Source organism: Tachyglossus aculeatus, chromosome X1 (genome assembly GCF_015852505.1).
Source record: "Tachyglossus aculeatus isolate mTacAcu1 chromosome X1, mTacAcu1.pri, whole genome shotgun sequence".
In the NCBI taxonomy this organism is placed as follows: domain Eukaryota; kingdom Metazoa; phylum Chordata; class Mammalia; order Monotremata; family Tachyglossidae; genus Tachyglossus; species Tachyglossus aculeatus.
The window spans coordinates 135,989,088-136,007,192 of NC_052101.1; the positions used below are offsets into that span (position 1 = coordinate 135,989,088).

Here is an 18,105-nt window from a genome sequence, read left to right on the forward strand (position 1 = left end):
ATCTTACCTCCTTCCCTTCCCCACAGCACCTGTATATATGGACATATGTTTGTACATATTTATTACTCTATTTATTTATTTATTTTATTTGTACCTATCTATTCTATTCATTTTATTTTGTATGTTTGGTTTTGTTCTCTGTCTCCCCCTTTTAGACTGTGAGCCCACCGTTGGGTAGGGACTGTCTCTCTATGTTGCCAATTTGTACTTCCCAAGCGCTTAGTACAGTGCTCTGCACATCGTAAGCGCTCAATAAATACGATTGATGATGATGATGATGCCTTTCATTGCCTCCAAGGCGTCCCCGCCCTTCCTCCACCCCCGCGGCCATTGGGACGAGAACGTGACTGACGGGATGAGCGCGTGACGCCCTGAGGCGGTGGTTGAGGGGGTGAGGCGCGAGGCGCGAGGCGCGAGGCCCTGAGGCGGCCGTTGACGGGGTGGGGCGCGGGGCGCGAGGCGCGAGGCGCGAGGCGCGAGGCACGAGGCCAGGGCGTGAGGCCCTGAGGCGGCGGAGTGAGAAGGTGGGGTGAGGCGGCCGCGCGGGAGGAGCCGGAGCTTCTTTTCCCTCGCTGCTGATTGGCTGCCGGAAGGCGGCGCCTCCGGGCCGACTCACGTCATTGGCCACAAGCCTGCGCGGAGTGGGCTCCTGCGCCTGCCTCAGGCGAGCGGGCCCGCGTGACCGTTGAAACCGAAGATGGCGGCGACGGAGAAGGAGGTGCCTGCGGCAGGTGCTGAGGGCGGGCCCGAATCCGAGTCCGGGGCCGAGTCTGGGCCCGAGTTCGGGCCGGGATCCCGGCCCCCATCCTCGGGGTCCGATACCTGGTCCGTATCCTCTGGATCCTGGTCCGTGTCCTCCGGATCCTGGTCCCTATCCTCTGGATCCGGATCCCGGCCCCCATCCCCCGGCACCAGCTCGAAGACTCGACCGCGTGGGCCGGACCAGGGGCGCCTCAGCGTTCATGGAAGCGGCTTCTCCTCGGGTGAGGGACTGGAGCCGTGACGGGAGGTCGGGGGTGGGGGTGGGGGGGGGAATTGGAGGGTGGGAGAAAGGGGAGGGGAAGGCGGGGGTAAGGGGGGGGGGTGAGCCCACTGTTGGGTAGGGACTGTCTCTAGGTGTTGCCAACTTGGACTTCCCAAGCGCTTAGTACAGTGCTCTGCACACAGTAAGCGCTCAATAAATACGACTGATGATTATGATGATGATGGATCGCAGTTTTTTCTTCGTTTCGCCATAAGCGGATTCAGTGGTTGCTCTGGGCCCCACTCAGGGGAAGCTTGGCAAGCCTATCGGGGTGTGAGCCCACTGTTGGGCAGGGACTGTCTCTATACGTTGCCAATTTGTACTTACCAAGCGCTTAGTACAGTGCTCTGCACACAGGAAGCGCTCAATAAATACAATTGATGATGATGGTCTGGGCTCCAGGTCCCATCTCCCCGCTTCCCATCCCTCCCAGTTCACACCCTGCCCACCCCATCCCACTCCCTCCCTCTCTCCGCCCTTCCCGCCTGTCCTTTTGTCAAACAGCCTCCTTCCTCCCTCCCCTACCCCTGCTCCCCTCCTTTGCCTCTTCCCCCTCTGCCCCCTCTCTGCCCTTTTTGGGAGCATCGAAAGCAAGTTGGTAGACGTGATCTCTGCCCTCAAGGAGTTGACAATCCAGTGGGGGAGATGGATGGCCAGATAAATTACAAATAGGAATATGGCAGAGTGTAAGGCTGTGTACGTAAATGTGGGATTGTGGGTATTTTTATGGGATCTTGAAGTGATGTTAGACTTTTGAAAATGAAGGGAAAAAATAGAACGGTTTGTAAATTGTATGTAAAAAAAAAGGACAGCTGTATAACTAACTCTCTTCCGCAGATTCCTCAATTAGAACTTATCGCGGAGAGCTGGATGGCGAACTACGCATGCCGGAGATTGACTTTTGCCCTGGTTTAGGGGTAAGTCTCTTTTGGATTGTTAACACATCAGTTTATTGATCTTTTTATGGGGAACACGTTCAAATCTCTTTACTTCTGCAGATTTTCACCTCTGAGCAGTAGTGCCCTCTCCTCATGCTCAGCTGCTTTCTCTCAGTTTCCAACTCCCAGCCTAAGTGTGTCTTCTCTGTAGCAGGTGTGTCAAAATCATTCCCGTGGATAGATCATTGAAACAGCTTATTTGTTGGCCTCCGGGCCACCCTTTTAAAAAAGCTGTGCATTACAAATTTTACAAAGGGTTGATTAATGTTGATGTGGTATGCTACCGTGAAATGGAGCAAGTAGAAATGAAATTGGCAAATAGAACAGTCTCTGTAACTTTCGGAACCAGTGGTAGTGGTGGGGGCTACCAAGGGGCTGGGGACAGAGACCTGAGATCGGGGTGAGGAAAAGGGGAAAGAATCATTCCAAGGACCCTCCCGCCCACTGTCATGTGTACACTCCCAAACCCACACTCAACCTACACTGCCCCATCTCCCATTATCCTACTTATTACTTATGAATAATTCACGAATAAATTGCTAACATTAATGTCTGTGTTCCCCCCCCACCCCAGATTGTAAGCTCGTTATGAGCAGGGAAAATGTCTGCTAGTTCTGTTGTAGCGCTCTCCCAAGCACTTAGTATTTTTATTGTCATCAAGTGCCGTCGAATCATTTCCGATTAATAGCGACTCTATGAATATATTTTCTCCAGAATGTCCTGACTCCTGCCATAATCCATAACCTTGCTAACGGTTCTTCTGTTATCATTGTTAAGGTCCATCTAGCTTCTGGTCTGCCTCTTCCACGTTTTCCCTGGACTTTTCCTATCATTAGTGTCTTCTCCAGAGAGTCCTCTTGATTATGTGTCCAGAATATGCTAGTCCAAGTCGAATCATTAGGCCTTCCAAAGACCTCTTTGGCTTAATTTGCTCCAAAATCTATCTGTCTGTTTTTCAGGCAGTCCTTGGTATTGGCAAAAGCCTTCTCTGATGCCACGTTTCAAAAGAATCGATGCTTTTTCTATCCTGTTTTTTCACCGTCTAGCTTTCGGATCCACACATTGTCACTGGAAACACCATAGAATAGACAATTTGTATTTTTGTGGCAGTTATTAAATCAGCACGTTTCATGACTTTTTCCAGGGTCTTCTCAGCAAATATTCCTAACATTAATCTTCAGTGTATTTCTTGACTACCATTTCCTTTATTATTGATGATCGATCCCAGGAGAGAAAAATTGTCAACTATTTCAGTCTTTTCTCCATTCATTGCAAATGTGTGAAAACTTCCAGTAGTCATGATCTTTATTTCCTGGATATTTAAATGTAGGCCCATCTTTTTGCTCTGTTCCTTAACTGTTAATAATAAACCCTTTAAATCATCTTCACTTTGTGCTAGTAGGGTAGTATCAGCATAACGAAGGTTGTTTATATTCTTTACTCCAGTCTTTACTCCCCGTTTGTCTTCATCCATTTCGGCTTCTCTCATTGTGTATTTGGGATGAACAGATAAGGCGATGATACATCCTTGTCTTGTACCCTTACTAGAGAAGCAGCGTGGCTTAGTGGAAAGAGCACGGGCTTCGGAGTCAGAGGTCATGGGTTCAAGTTCTGGCTCCGCCAGCTGTTAGCTGTGTGACTTTGGGCAAGTCACTTAACTTCTCTGTGCCTCAGTTACCTCATCTGTAAAATGGGGATGAAGACTGTGAGGCCCTCGTGGAACAACCTGATCACTTTGTAACCTCCCGAGCGCTTAGAACAGTGCCTTGCACATAGTAAGCGCTTAATAAAATGCCATCATTATTATTATTATTATTATTAATGGGAAGCCAGTCTGTTTCTCTGTATTCTGTTCTTATTTTAGCCTCCAGTTCGGCATACAGGTTCCCTATTAATGCAATTCAATGCTCCGGCATGCCCATTTTCCTACATTAGCTCCAGAGCTCCTCTTGATCCGCACAGTCAAAATCAATAAAGCACATGCTGACTCCCTTTTGATATTCTCATGTGCTTTCAATTATCTGATGGACATCAGTGGTAATATTTCATGTCCCTCGTCCTTTCTGGTATCGTGCTGGAACATCGGACAATTCACGTTCCATGTAGGTCTCCGTTTGATGCTGTATAACTTTTAGCAATACCTTGCTGGCATGTGAGATCAAGGAAACGATAATTGTAGCATTTAGTTGTATCTCCTTTCTTCAGTATTGTCACATAAACTGATCTCTTCCAATCAAATGGCCATTGAGTGGTTAGCCATACCTGTTGACATAATTTGGTAAGGATTTTCACCGACTCCTCTCCAGCTGCCTGAAAGACCTCAGTAGGAAGCCTATCAAAGCCAAATGCCTTATTTTTGGTAAGACAGTGCAAAGCTGGTCTAGCTTCACTTTCCATGTTGAGTGGCTGTAATTCAAAAGGAATGTCTTCAAATACTTCTCGTATATTGCTATCTTTCTGGCATCGTTCCTGTGTGTATTCCTTCCAGCACAGTTTAATTTCACTGGCATCATTTAAAGTCCATCTTTGCTTTTGACAAAGCCAATCCGAGAATGAAATGTTCCCCGAATCTCCTTAATCTTCCGAAATAGTGACCTTGTCTGCCCACATTTGTTATCGACTTCCATTTCTTTACATATGCTGTTATAATATTCCTGTTTGTCCTTCCTGGCAGAGCGCTGGAATTCTCGGCTCAGTTCTTTAACAAGTTCTTTTGTCCTCTGATTTTTGCTACCTTCCTTTTTCTGGCTACTTCCAAACTTACGTTCGACATCCATTTTGGCTTTTACTGCTTCCTGACCTTTTGCGGAACTGTGTTGCTTTCTTCCTTGACGACATTTTAAATCTCCACCCACATTTTCTCTGGTTCCTTGTCTGTGAGATTAAGCGCCTCCAGTCGATTTTTTACATGATCTTTAAATACTGGGGGAATATTTGTTAGGTCATATTTGGGCAGCTGTAAGGCATGACTGATCTTTCTAAGTTTTAACCCAAGTTTACACATTAACAGCTCACAATCTGTTTCACAGTCAGCTCCGGGGCGGTTTTTTTTTTGCTGCCAAAAAAGAATTCCTCCATCTCTTTCTACAAATAATATAGTCTCTTTGATTTCTATATAGTTCACCTGGTGAAGTCCATGTGTACAGTTCTCGTTTAGGTTGGATAAAGAAGGGGTTGGCAATAAAAAAGTCACTTGAATCACAGAAATCAGTAAGTCGGTTTCAGGCTTGATTCCGATTTCCCAGGCCATATTTTCCAACAACCTTCATTTCCATTCCATTACTAACTTTTGCATTTCAATCCCCGGTGATAATCAACACATCTTGTTTGCAGGTTTTATCAATCTCTCTCTGCATTTCATCCTAAAACCTATTTCTTCTTGCTCTGCATCTGTTGTTGGGGCGAATACCTGAAGTGTTGTCATACTGAATGGTTTTCCTCTGAATCTAACAGATATCAATAGGTCATTGACAGCATTATATCCGGTAACTGTGTTAGCAATTTTCTTTCTCACTGTTATTGCTATGCCATTTTTTTTCTTTCAGCATGAGCAGAGTAGTAGATGATGTGATCATTCGGTTGGAAATCCCCAATACCAGTCCAATTCAGTTTGCTTATTCCTAGGATGTCGATCGTCAGCTGGTCTATTTCATTCTTGACTATTTCCAACTTTTACTGGTTCCTATTCCACATATGCCATGTTCCAATAATAAAGGTATCTTTACAGTTGTGGATTCTCATTTCTTGTATGGCAACATCAGCAACCAGAGGTCCCGAAGGCTTTATTTTGGTCACGTCATAAATACCTATGATACTCTGAGACATCGTCTGCTCATTCCCAGTAGCTCGTTGAGTACCTTCTGACCTGAGGGGCTCATCTATTTATTTATTTATTTATTTATTTTACTTGTACATATCTATTCTGTTTATTTTATTTTGTTAGTATGTTTGGTTTTGTTCTCTGTCTCCCCCTTTAAGACTGTGAGCCCACTGTTGGGTAGGGACTGTCTCTATATGTTGCCAAGTTGTACTTCCCAAGCGCTTAGTACAGTGCTCTGCACACAGTAAGCGCTCAATAAATACAATTGATGATGATGATGATCTTCCAGAACTATATCTGTAGTTTTTCTGGTATATGTATCCATAGAGTTTTCTTGGTAAAAATATGGAAGCGGTTTACCATTGCCTTCTTCCGCATAGTGTAAGCTTGAATTTCTGCCGTTGTCATCGATCAAAATTTTGAACTTTTGATCATCTGCCTTTGACTCTTTCCCATGCCACTGCAGCCCAGCACAGGTGATTCAACTTTGACGCTTCATCTTATACCTTTCCGTTATGGGTAACCCTAGCGAGAGGGTCTCTCAATCGCATAGCTCTAAGCTTTATTGGTGTACTCAAACTCTCCTTCTATGGTAAGGCGGTGATTCATAGTACAGTGTTAAATTTGTATACCTGGCTAGAACCTCATCGTCAAGAGTGCCCTCTGAAAGACAGTCCAGTGGGAGTTCTACAGAGGTCAGAAACTAATGGGTGGTGCCTTTCCCAAGGTGAAGCCCTGATGGGCCCAAATTTGGGGTCTCCCCTGGCTGGTGGGGGAGGACTGCAATGCTTTCTGGCAAATGGGGTGGATGCCTTGTTTCTAAAGCCTTGTCCTGCAATCAGTCAAGCTTCTGATCTTCCTAACTATTCATGAAACCTCTTGAAAACTCCTTTGTACTGGATTTAAAACCTCTTGCTGCCTACTTTTAGAACAGTTCCATTGAAAAGCACATTTTCTGTTAAAAAATAACCTGATTTTTCCTTTTTGAAAGGCTGTGTCCACTCTGAATTCAGGACCAGGAGTCAGCCCTGGTGATGGATCCATTGCAGAAAAGTCTGAAGAAAAGCTGCAGCCCAAAAAGTAGGAGTGCTTTGTAAAATTTGTACTGATAATTTAGTTTTATTTGGGTGATTATTTGTTTTTCTGGCTTTTCTCTGCAAGCTACTATTAAGAGAAGCAGCGTGGCTTAGTGGATAAAGCACGGGCTTGGGATTCAGAGGATGTGGGTTCTAATCCTGGCTCTGCCACTTGTCTGCTGTGTGACCTTGGGCAAGTCACTTAACTTCTCTGTGCCTCAGTTACCTCATCTGTAAAATGGGGATGAAGACTGTGAGCCCCACATGGGACAACCTGATGACCCTGTATCTACCCCAGCACTTAGAACGGTGCTTGGCCCATAGTAAGCACTTAACAAATACCATAATAATTATTATTATTACTACATGGACAAGACAGGCTTTTGGACAGTCAATCAGTCAGTTATATTTATTGAGTGCTTACGGTACGGCAGAGCACTGAACTAAGCACTTGAGAGAGTACACTGTAACAACACGACAGAGTTGGTAAGACAACATGCTTACAGTCCAGAGGACAGAAGTATTCTGTCCTGTGTGGTGTTTTTTTCTAATAAAAGGCTTTGGCTTGAGTGGTCATTTAGTTCTTCATGGGAACTGGATTGGAAATGTGTGCCCCTTACTCCATGTGTGGCCTTCCCAATGATGTGGTGGCACGTGGCCCAGTCGACCTAATTCCCCACTAGCAAGGATAATTAATTGGTAGTTGGCCAGACAGAAAACTTCAAGTTACTCCCTTAGAATGTTTTCAATTGCTAGTTTCCAAACCATCTGTTTGCACATAGTAAGCGCTTAACAAATGCCATTATTATCTAACAGGGTAGAGCCTTGGATGGAGTCTTTTTAAACTTGTCAGTGTTCTAAGAAACTTGCTTGTAGGGAGGGCTTCATGAGTAGTTTTGGTGTTTGGTGTTTTTTAGGATCAAGAGTTGCCCTCAGGATGCCGGAGAGAGTGACCTCCAACAGGCTGCCCATTTGGAAAATCTGGCCCCTGAACACCAGCCTGTTTTGAAACCACCAGCAGCCTCCCTGGTATGGAAAACATTACAGTTTTTTCTTTTTCTTCTTTCCATGATACTGTATCATGGAAAGCCGTGTATGGGGGAGAAGGAAAAAAAACCATAGTATAAGTGAAGATTGGTTTCATTAGTACTGTAAAGACAGATAATTTTCATCCTGACTTCCTCTACTTTTCTTCACTTGCCTAACTGTGGAAACTGAGGAAAAAAAGGTAAGTTTGTCAAAGTCTGAGACTCTGCTTGCTCTGCTGACACCGTCTCCTTCTGGTTCCTTCACTCATTCATTCAATCGTCTTTATTGAGCATTTACTGTGTGCAGAGCACTGTACTAAGCGCTTGGGAAGTACAAGTTGGCAGCATATAGAGACGGTCCCTACCCAACAGTGGGTTCTTGTCTCTGGACTGACCCCTGCAGCCCTTCTGCCCTCTGGGAGTCAGTGGACTTGGGTTCTAATTCAGGCTCTGCCACTTGCCTGTTGTGTGACCATGGGCAAGTCACCCGACTCCTCTGATCTTCAGTTTCCTCATCTGTGAAACGCGAATTAATTACTAGACTGTAAATTCGTCCTGTAGACTGTAAGCTCATTGTGGGGAGGGAATGTGTCTGTTTATTATTGTATTGTACTGTCCCTAGTGCTGTGTGCTCTGCACACAGTAAGCAGTCAATAAATACGATTAACTAACTGACTGAGATACCTGTTCTCCCTCCCCCTTAGACTGTGAGCCCCTTGTGGGCCAGGGACAGTGTCCAACCTGAATGTCTTGTATCTACCCCGGTACTCAGTACTGTGCTTGGCACATAGTAAGCATTTAACACGGTGTAGTGGATAAAGCATGAGCCTGGGAGTGAGAAGGTCATGGGTTCTAATCCCGGCTCTGCCACTTGTCTGCTGTGTGTCCTTGAGCAAGTCACTTCACTTCTCTGTGCCTCATTTACCTCATCTGTAAAATGGGGATCGAGACCATGAGCCCCACGTGGGACAGGGACTATGTCTAACCCCGTTTGCCTGTATCCACCCAAGCGTCCAAACCAATTTGCTTGTACCAACCCCAGCCCTTAGTACAGTGCCTGGCACATAGTAAGTGCTTAACAAATGCCATAATTATTAGAGAAGCAGCATGGCGTAGTGGATAGAGCACAGGCTTGGGAGTCAGAATGATAATAAATGATAATAATTGTGGTATTTGTTAAGCGCTTACTGTGTGCCAGGCACTGTACTAAGGGCTGGGGTTGGTACAAGCAAATTGGGTTGGACACAGTCCCTGTCCCACATGTGACTCACAGTCTCAATCCCCATTTTACAAATGAGGTGACTGAGGCACAGAGAAGTGAAGAGACTTACCCAAGGTCCCACAGCAGACAGGTGGCGGCACCGGGATTGGAACCCATGATCTTCCGACACCCAAGCCCACGCTCTATCCACTACGCCATGCTGTTTCTCATGGGTTGTTATGGGTTCTAATTCCGGCTCTGTCACTTGTCAGCAGTGTGACTGTGGGCAAGTCACTTAGCTTCTCTGTGCCTCACTTACCTCATCTGCAAAATGGGGATTGAGACCCCTGTGGGACAGGGACTGTGTCCAACCTGATTTGCTTGCATCCATCCCAGTGCTTATTACAGTACCTGGCACATAGTAAGTGCTTAACAAACACCATATTATTATTATCCTTTGCCAGAGATATTTCCCTGTGGCAGGGTGGTTTGTGTTTTTTGTTTGTTCCTTGTTTGTTTCATCTCCTTCACCCTCCCATCGCCATTTCCCTATTATGTTTCTTTCCCATTGTCTAGGCTCCTTCTTAGCCTCCTTGGGGTTGGTATTTCCTCTTTGTTTCCATGATTCCTGTCCCCACCCTCATTTTTTTCCCCCCATACTTTCTTCTCAGCTCTCTACATATAAAGGTGAATTTTCCATTTTTATAGAACAGGAAAATCCTACCATAACCGCTGTTTTTCTTGAAAATGTTTTCTGGTCTCTTCTTTTTTTTCCAGGTAGCTTGAAATATAACATTGTCAGCTTTTAAAATGACGAAACTGAGAACATAAATATTTTCAGAGTTCATGTGACATTCATTTGAAACTGCAAGTGGGCCTTGGTTGCCAAATATTTTGATCCAAGATGGACTATCTAGAGACAAAATCCCTCACTCCCTTATTCTTTTGTCTGTTTTTTGTTTGTTGTTGTTTTTCACCATCTAGTGAAATGAAATTATTTACTGACACCCTTTTTAGAATGTCTTAGTTAAAAACTTTAAATTTATGCATGTGCTAGCTTGTTTTCATCATTTACACAACCATCCTTTTCTCCTTAGACGACTAAAACTGTACAAGAGATTGATCAAGCTTTGAAGATAGCTGAACAGAATTTTGCACATTTAAGGGCTGCAGAACAGGTAGGATGAGAGTGTCCCTGGGGACTCTGTGGGCAAGCTGAAGGGGGAAAAAAAATGAAAAATTCATGTATTTTTTGTGATTTCCTAACAGCGCTCACTGGCTTGGTTTTCCACCCAGGTGTCGTTAGGTTGGTCTTGAGTCTGGCTGCTGGTGGCTCGGTGCTTCTTTCTTCCTTTCTACCTTCCCCTCTCCAACCCAACCCCTTATTCTGCCTGCTAATAATAATAATAACAATAATGATAGCATTTATTAAACGCTTACTATGTGCAAAGCACTGTTCTAAGCGTTGCGGAGGTTACAAGGTGATGAGGTCCCACGGGGGGCTCACAGTCTTAATCCTCATTTTACAGATGAGGGAACTGAGACCCAGAGAAGTTCAATCAATCAATCAATCAATCGTATTTATTGAGCGCTTACTGTGTGCAGAGCACTGTACTAAGCGCTTGGGAAGTACAAGTTTGCAACACATAGAGGCGGTCCCTTCCCAACAGTGGGCTCACAGTCTAGAAATGTTAATGTTAAGTTAAATGACTTGCCCAAAGTCACACAGCTGACAAGTGGTGGAGCCAGGATTTGAACCCATGACCTCTGACTCCAAAGCCCGTGCTTTTTCCACTGAGCCACGCTACTACTACTCAGTCAGCTCTCTTCTGCCTATTCATCCACACTCTTCACCCATTGTGACCCACCTTGCACTCTCTGTCCTCTCAAGCTAACCGGTTCACTGTCCTTCACTCTTCAATCTCATCTCTCTCTCTACCGCCCTTTTGCTCACATTTTTTATCCCCTGCCTGGGACTCTCTCCCCCATCAAATCTGACCCAGATCAGGAGAATGGATGTGGTGTCCATCGTGATGGGAAGGTTAGGTGGAGGAGAGGATTTGGAAAGGAAGATGTGGCATTGAACTTCAGGTGCCAGTCAGCATCCCATGTCCATCCCGTCGCGCCCCCCCCCGCCGAGGGAGCTTGTTGTGGGCAGGGATTGTCACTGTTTATTGTTGTAGTGTACTTTCCTAAGTTCTTAGTACAGCGCTCTGCACACAGTAAGCTCTTAATACTTACAATTGAATGAATGAATGAATGAGATATCCTGGAGGCCTGAGGAAATTTATGATTGCAGTTGGGGCTCAGAGAGGTAGATTTGGGAGGTATCACCACTATCCTAATCATCATCTTCATCCTCAGTTGCATTTATTGAGCACATGAAGTGTGTAGAGCATTGTACTTAAGTGCTTGTGAAAGCAGGGAGCTAGTGATTCAAATCAATTGAAGATAAGGGAGGTGATTCACCTGGGGGGTTGTGGAGGGAGGAACTGGCCTGAAGCTATGGGAGCAGGTGAGTTTCCTTAGGAAGGGAATGTGAAGGGAGAAGAGAAGGGGACCCAGATCAGAGCCTGAATGCTATCCAGGGCGAAGTGATGTGTTGGACCTGGAAGCCAACAGAACTTTGTCCTTGAGAACTAGTGTCTTCAGAATGTGAGTCATTAAGAACTAGCCCCCAAAATTCCCACTGCTTTTCTTTCTGTGCTTCTGTGATTACCTCAAAAAGGAGAAATGGGTGTATGTTTGTTTACTCTCTGAATTCATCTTTGAAAGTTGTCCTGCTGTGTTACACAAAAATGGGTCTTTGTACCTTTGAACTGTTTTGGAAAACTGAAACAGGTGCTGGATCACTTGGAATGCAAAGAGAAAAGAGAAAAAGACTATTTAGTGGAGACCGTCCAGAAGACATTAGATCAGCTCTTTATTGATCTTCTGACAAGGTAATCAGACCTTTTTAGAACTGGGTGTTTATTTCCTGAAATAATTGAAATGAGATGTCCACTGTGATCTTTTGTCATATTGTGTAGGAAGATCCTTTTTGAAAAAAGCAAATATTTAAAACATATTCCATAGAAAAATACATTTCCTTGCAATATGTCTTAGCTCCATCTCTCATATCCCCCCACTTTTTCCTCCTCTTTGTGGTTGATTGTTTGAATGGGCAAAAGGCTATTATGCAAAATTGTATTTTAGATCAAGCTTTCAAGCAGAGCAATAGGTTTTCAAAACTTCCCAGTCTTTTTTTTAAAGCTTTTGATGAACTGTGAATTGCTCGTGCTTGTGAAATGTGGTAAAGTAATTTTTTGTTCTTCTCCTGAAGGAAAAAAAGCCTGCAAGAAGAAATAAAAAACAAGGAGGATTATATTGCAGATGTCAAACTGGTTAAACAGTCTATTGAAAAGAAAATAAAATCTTTGTATGCAGCTATGGGTAAAGCAAGGACATTTAAATGGGCACCTTCGCGAAGACCATGCTCTGATATGGATCTGGTAATTGTAATAATTCATATGGTGTGAAATATTTCTGAGAGAGAGAAACTGTTATTTGGATTGGGTGTGAGCAATTTATTAGTCGCTTAGATTCTGGCATCAAGTCACCATAGTTATTTTTTATTTTTAAACCTACTAACTTGCTGGGAGGGCAGGGGGGGAGAACACCTTCATTTCTTGTATTTCTAAGACTATCCCCTGAAAAATACATTTAACCAATATTTATTCGTCTTTGGTATTGTCCTAATGAAGTTACCTAGGTTCTTCAACTCCTGTGGCTCTAACTCTAATCTCTGTGCGGGTGATTCCCAAATCTGCCTCTCCAGCCCTGTCCCCTCTCCTTTGCCTCAGTCTCACATTTCCTCTTCTCCCTTTCCCCTCCCCTTCCTCCTCCTCTCCCCTTCTTCCTTTTCCCCCCTTCCTTCTTCCTCCTCCTTCTTCTTTCTTTGTCATTATTGACTTGCCCAGAGTCACCCAGCAGGGCAGGGGCAGAGCCAGAATTAAAACCCAGGTCTCCTGACTTCCAGTCAGTTCAGTGCTGGTCTCCATTAGGCCACGCGGTGTGGAGACTGCTTCTAATTTGCTTTAGATTACTGTTTGGTCTCTTACGTTGCTGAGATTTTATAGTAAAAGTTTGCCACTTGTCTAAAAGGGGTAACTTAAATCTCCATTCTTATTCCACAAAAGTGGAACCGACTTTGGTCTAAACCATTTAACATGGCAAACTGATTTTCAACTTTTGATTGAGTTGACTCGAAAAAGCGATTATCACTTTGTCAAGGGCCTTCTTCGATAAATGTTTCCCAGTTGACTCTCCTCGTGTCCTGTCAGTCTTCTCCCTCTGGTCACCCCGTCCCTGCACCTCTCTCCCAGCACCCTTTTCACCCCTTCTCCCCACCCTGGCCCCCTCAGCTCATTTCCATCCAACTCCTGCCCACCTCTTGCACTGCCCTCCATCGCCCTCCCCCTGCGCCAATCCCCGTTAGTTCACTCCCATCCAATCCTTTCCTATCCCTGTACCGTCCCCTCCCTCTGCACCCCGCCCCCCGCCCCCCGCTGCCCCACACGGCTTCAGCCAAGTGTGGCCTGTGGAACCCCAACTCCATCATGGGAAAGCTTCCCTTTATCTTTGACTTGTTCCTGACCCAGTCATTGCTCCTCCTCACCATCATCGAAGTCTGGCTCCCCAAATGTCACTGTCTCACCTGCCACTCTCTCTAGAGGGGCCTCATCTTCTCCCACTCCCCGAGATTCACTGGGAAAGAGGAGTTGGCTTCCTTCTTGCACCTTAATACCACTTTCATACTAACCAACCCCCACCATCCCTCTCTTTCCCATCCTTTGAAGCCCACACCATCTGTCTCTACTACTTACTCCAATTACTTGTCACTGTTATTTACCACCCTCCAGGCCCCACCTCCATCCGTCTGAATTTTGACACCTTTCTCATTTTTCTTTTTCTCCATCTCTACACTAATCCTTGGGGACTTTAACATCCACGTGAATGTCCCCAGCAACCTTTCCAGTGCCCACTTCCTCTCACTCCTCAACTCCACCGACCTTCTGCTCCGCCCCACTTCATCCACTCTCCAACTAGGCCACACAATCTTATCATCTTTACTTCCTGTACAGTCTCTAAAGTCACCAATTCCGAAATCCCACTCTCCGACCACAACCTCTTGACCTGCCTTCTCTCCCATTCTCCCCTTTCTCCACAAATTTGTCACGTTCCTCCACCGAGATCGCTGATCTGTTGACCCCATCCAATTTTCTAAAGTCATCGTGCCTCATCTGCTCTCCATACCCAACCTACCTTTTTTCGACCCACAAATCCACACCTTCAACGCGGCCCTCTCAGCCCACTCTCGTGGCCTAAAACAGCTGTTCCAGACTTTCAACTCCCTCCTCAAACACCCTGTACCTCCCCATCCCCCCATCTCTTGCCCCTAATAAACCAATCAATCAGTTGTATTTGCTGAGTGCTTACTGTGTGTAGAACACTGTACTAAGCACTTGGGAGTGTACAGTATAACAGAGTTGGTAGATATGTTCCCTGCTCACAACGAGATTTCAGTCTACAGGGGGAGACAGACATTAATATAAATAAATTATGGATATATAAGTACATTACAGATATAATTATGACTAGTGCCCTGGCCACGTACTTCATTGTTAAAATTGAAACTATTAACTGTGATCTCCCTAAAATCACCCCTGCTCCTCTGTAGTCCTATCCTCCTCCAGGCCTCTCTTCAACTCTTCCATCCTTCCCAGCAGTATCTGAAGAGGAAATGCCCTTCTTCCTCTCAAATTCTGCCCCCTCCACTGTGCTTCTGGCCCCATTCCTTTTCACCATATCACAGCAGTCACCCCCTCTTATCTTCCCTCTCTGATCACCATCATCAACCATTAATTTTCAATGGTTCATTCTCCTCTGCTTTCAAGCATGCCCATATGTCCCCTATTCTAAAGAAACCCCTCTCTTGACCCCAAAGCACCCTCCAGTTGTCATCCTATTTTCCTCCTACCTTTCCTCTCCCAGCTTCTTGAGTAAGTTGTCTGCACTCATCCTCTTCCTCATCCAACTCTTTCCTCGACCCCCTCCAGTCTGGTTTCTGCCTCCACTCCACAGACGTGGTCCCCAATGACTTTCTTCTTGCCAAATTATTATATCATTCTAATCCTTTTAGCCCTTTCTGTTGCCTTCAACACCCTCTTTTTCTGGAAACATTATCCAACCTTGGCTTCAGTAAAACTGTCCTCTCCTGGTTCTCCTCCTGTCTTTCTGGCCACCCCTTCTCAGTCTCTTTCGCGGGCTCCTCCTATGCCTTCCACCCCGTACGGTTTGGGATGCCTCACGGTTCAGTTCCAGGTCCTATTCTGTTTTCCATCTCCATCTGTTTTCATTCGCTCCCCCAGTCTCAACTACCATCTCTACATAGGACTCCCATATTTACGTCTCCAGGCCTGACCACTCTCCTCCTCTGCAGTCTCGCATTTCCTCCTGCCTCCAAGACATTGAATGTCCCACTGACACCTCAAACGTAACATATCCAAAACAAAACTCTTCCCCCTAACTTTCCTATCACTGTAGACTCGCCACCATCCTCCCTGTCTCCCAAGCCCGTGACCTTGGCATTATCCTTGTCTCATTTCTCTGATTCAACCCATACATTCAGTCTGTCACCAAGTGCTGTCGAGTCTACTTTCACATCATCTCAAGAATCCGCCCTTTATTTCCCCTACCCCCTCTGTGTCGACTCTGCATTTGGCTGGGTAATAATAATAATAATAATAATAATGGTATGTTAAGTGCTTAGTATGTGTGAAACACTGTTCTAAGCACTGGGGGTATACAAGGTGATCAGGTTATCCCACGTGGGGCTCGCAGTCTTAATCCCCATTTTACAGATGAGGTAACTGAGGCACAGAGAAGTTAAGTGACTCGCCCAAAGTCACACAGCTGACAAGTGACAGAGTTGGGATTAGAACCCATGACCTCTGACTCCCAATCCCTTGCTCTTTCCACTGAGCCACGCTGCTGGGTACCGCTTAAGTACTTTGGTATTCAGCAAACCCTGAAGTCCTTATATAAGTAGTCTACATATTTACTGTTTACACTATCCCTAATCTGTTTTAAAGTTTCTCACCCCCTGTAGACTGTAAACTCCTTGTGGGCAGGGATTGCATCTGTCAACTCTGTTGTATTTTCCCAAACGCTTAGTACAATGTTCTGCACACAGCAAGTGCTCAGTAAATAAATAAATGTTTGATTTCTGTTTACAGACAGTCCAGCTTCTGACATTTATTTATTCTGTAATTCCAGGTTATCCAGACTCTTAGATCTGGATTTGACAGGGAATTGTCACAGGTGAAGTCTTTGAAGTTCAGACATCTTGCTGGGTAAGTCGCAATTGTATGGGAAGTAGTAGTAATAGTAGTAATAGTAGAGGTAATAATATTTATTAAACGCTTACCTTGTGTAGAGCATTGTACTAAGTGCTGGGGAAGAGTATACAAATGGGAATTAGACATGAACCCTGTCCCTCGAGGGGCTTGCAGTCTAGATAAGCAGCATGGCCTAGTGGAAAGAGCACGGGCTTGGGAGTCAGAGGACCTGGGTTCGAATCCCAGCTCTGCCACTTGTTTGCTGTGTGCCTCAGTTTCCTCACCTATAAAATGAGGATTAAGACTGTGAACTCTAGGTGGGACAGGGACTGTGTCTGACCTGATTATCTTGTATCTATCCCAGTGCTTATTATTGCTGTTATTATGAATTAATGGTGGGGGGAGAATACTTGAGACAAACAAATTGGGAGCAATGAAATATTCAAACAGCATAAGGGATAAGATCAAATTCACAAAATAAAAACAAAGGCAGTAAGGACCTGTGATTGGAGGAGCAGAATTTCAGGCTCCTCATGATTCAGAGTCCACAGCAATGGCCACCATGGCCACTAGCCTTCCTGAGATTTTAAGGAGGCCTCATGCTGCAGGTGGTGGTGTGTTTCCCACTGGGGTGTTGGAAAGCAGGATGGGGTGGAGTCTCTTTGATGGTTTGGAGGGGAGCTGGTACCAGTTCTTGGGAAGGCAGCATGGCTGGTGCACGGAGCGTGCTGGGCAGGCAAACAGTTCCTCAGCCGGGGTGGAGGAGCACTGAGGGCGCTCACGTGAGCTGATCAGGAAACTTTCAGTGGTACCTCATCACTGGGGTGGGGGGAAATGGTGCTGTGCCTTTAATGAGACGTGCAAACCAACAACTCCAGCACACTGAAATCATTTAATTGATTGGCATTTAAGCTACAGCTTAAAATTTGTTAGGAGTTCAGTGTGAACTCTAATGAACTCAGCTGTATGATTAAAAGCTTGGGGGAAAATGGAATATGAAGAGCTTTCGAGGGAAGGACTTCCTTTTATGATGCCAATTAATGGCCCAATTCATAGAGTTTGTGGAACTCAAAAGTGTTAGCACGGTTTATAGTGGATTTTTTATGTGTATTTAGCTGTGTAGGTGTAATGATTGCACCTGTAACTGATCCACTTCATCTAATGCGGCTTGATTTAGTGCTTGTTGTGCCATGCCCAACTTGAAGGCACATCTCCTCCAAGAGGCCTTCCCTGTCTAAGCACTCTTTTCCTTTTCTTCAACTCCCTTCTGCATCTTCCTGACTTGCCCCCCTTATTCATCCCCCCTCCCCGCCCCACAGCACTTATATACATATATCTGCAATTTATGTATTTATATTCTTATCTGTCTCTCCCTCTAGACTGTAAGCTTGTTGGGGGCAGGGAATGTGTCTTTAATATTGTTATAATAATAGTAATAATGGCATTTATTAAGCGCTTACTATGTGCAAAGCACTGTTCTAAGCGCTGGGGAGGTTACAAGGTGATCAGGGGACTCACAGTCTTAATCCCCATTGTACAGATGAGGGAACTGAGGCACAGAGAAGTTAAGTGACTTGCCCAAAGTCACACAGCTGACAATTGGCAGAGCCGGGATTTGAACGCGTGACCTCTGACTCCG

General features: G+C 45.2%; 1 protein-coding gene across 1 annotated transcript in view; it reads left to right on the forward strand.

The window, feature by feature from the left end:
• Positions 1-772: 772 nt before the first annotated feature.
• Positions 773-18,105, forward strand: part of LOC119919440 (RING finger protein 17-like) — a 65,137-nt gene continuing 47,804 nt past the window's right edge. The window contains exons 1-8 of the mRNA XM_038739847.1: positions 773-983; positions 1,862-1,941; positions 6,774-6,862; positions 7,776-7,887; positions 10,185-10,265; positions 11,929-12,029; positions 12,410-12,578; positions 16,405-16,481. Of these exons, the coding sequence (XP_038595775.1) occupies positions 1,909-1,941; positions 6,774-6,862; positions 7,776-7,887; positions 10,185-10,265; positions 11,929-12,029; positions 12,410-12,578; positions 16,405-16,481 (662 nt within the window). The 5' untranslated portion in view covers positions 773-983; positions 1,862-1,908. The remainder of the gene's footprint in view (positions 984-1,861; positions 1,942-6,773; positions 6,863-7,775; positions 7,888-10,184; positions 10,266-11,928; positions 12,030-12,409; positions 12,579-16,404; positions 16,482-18,105) is intronic.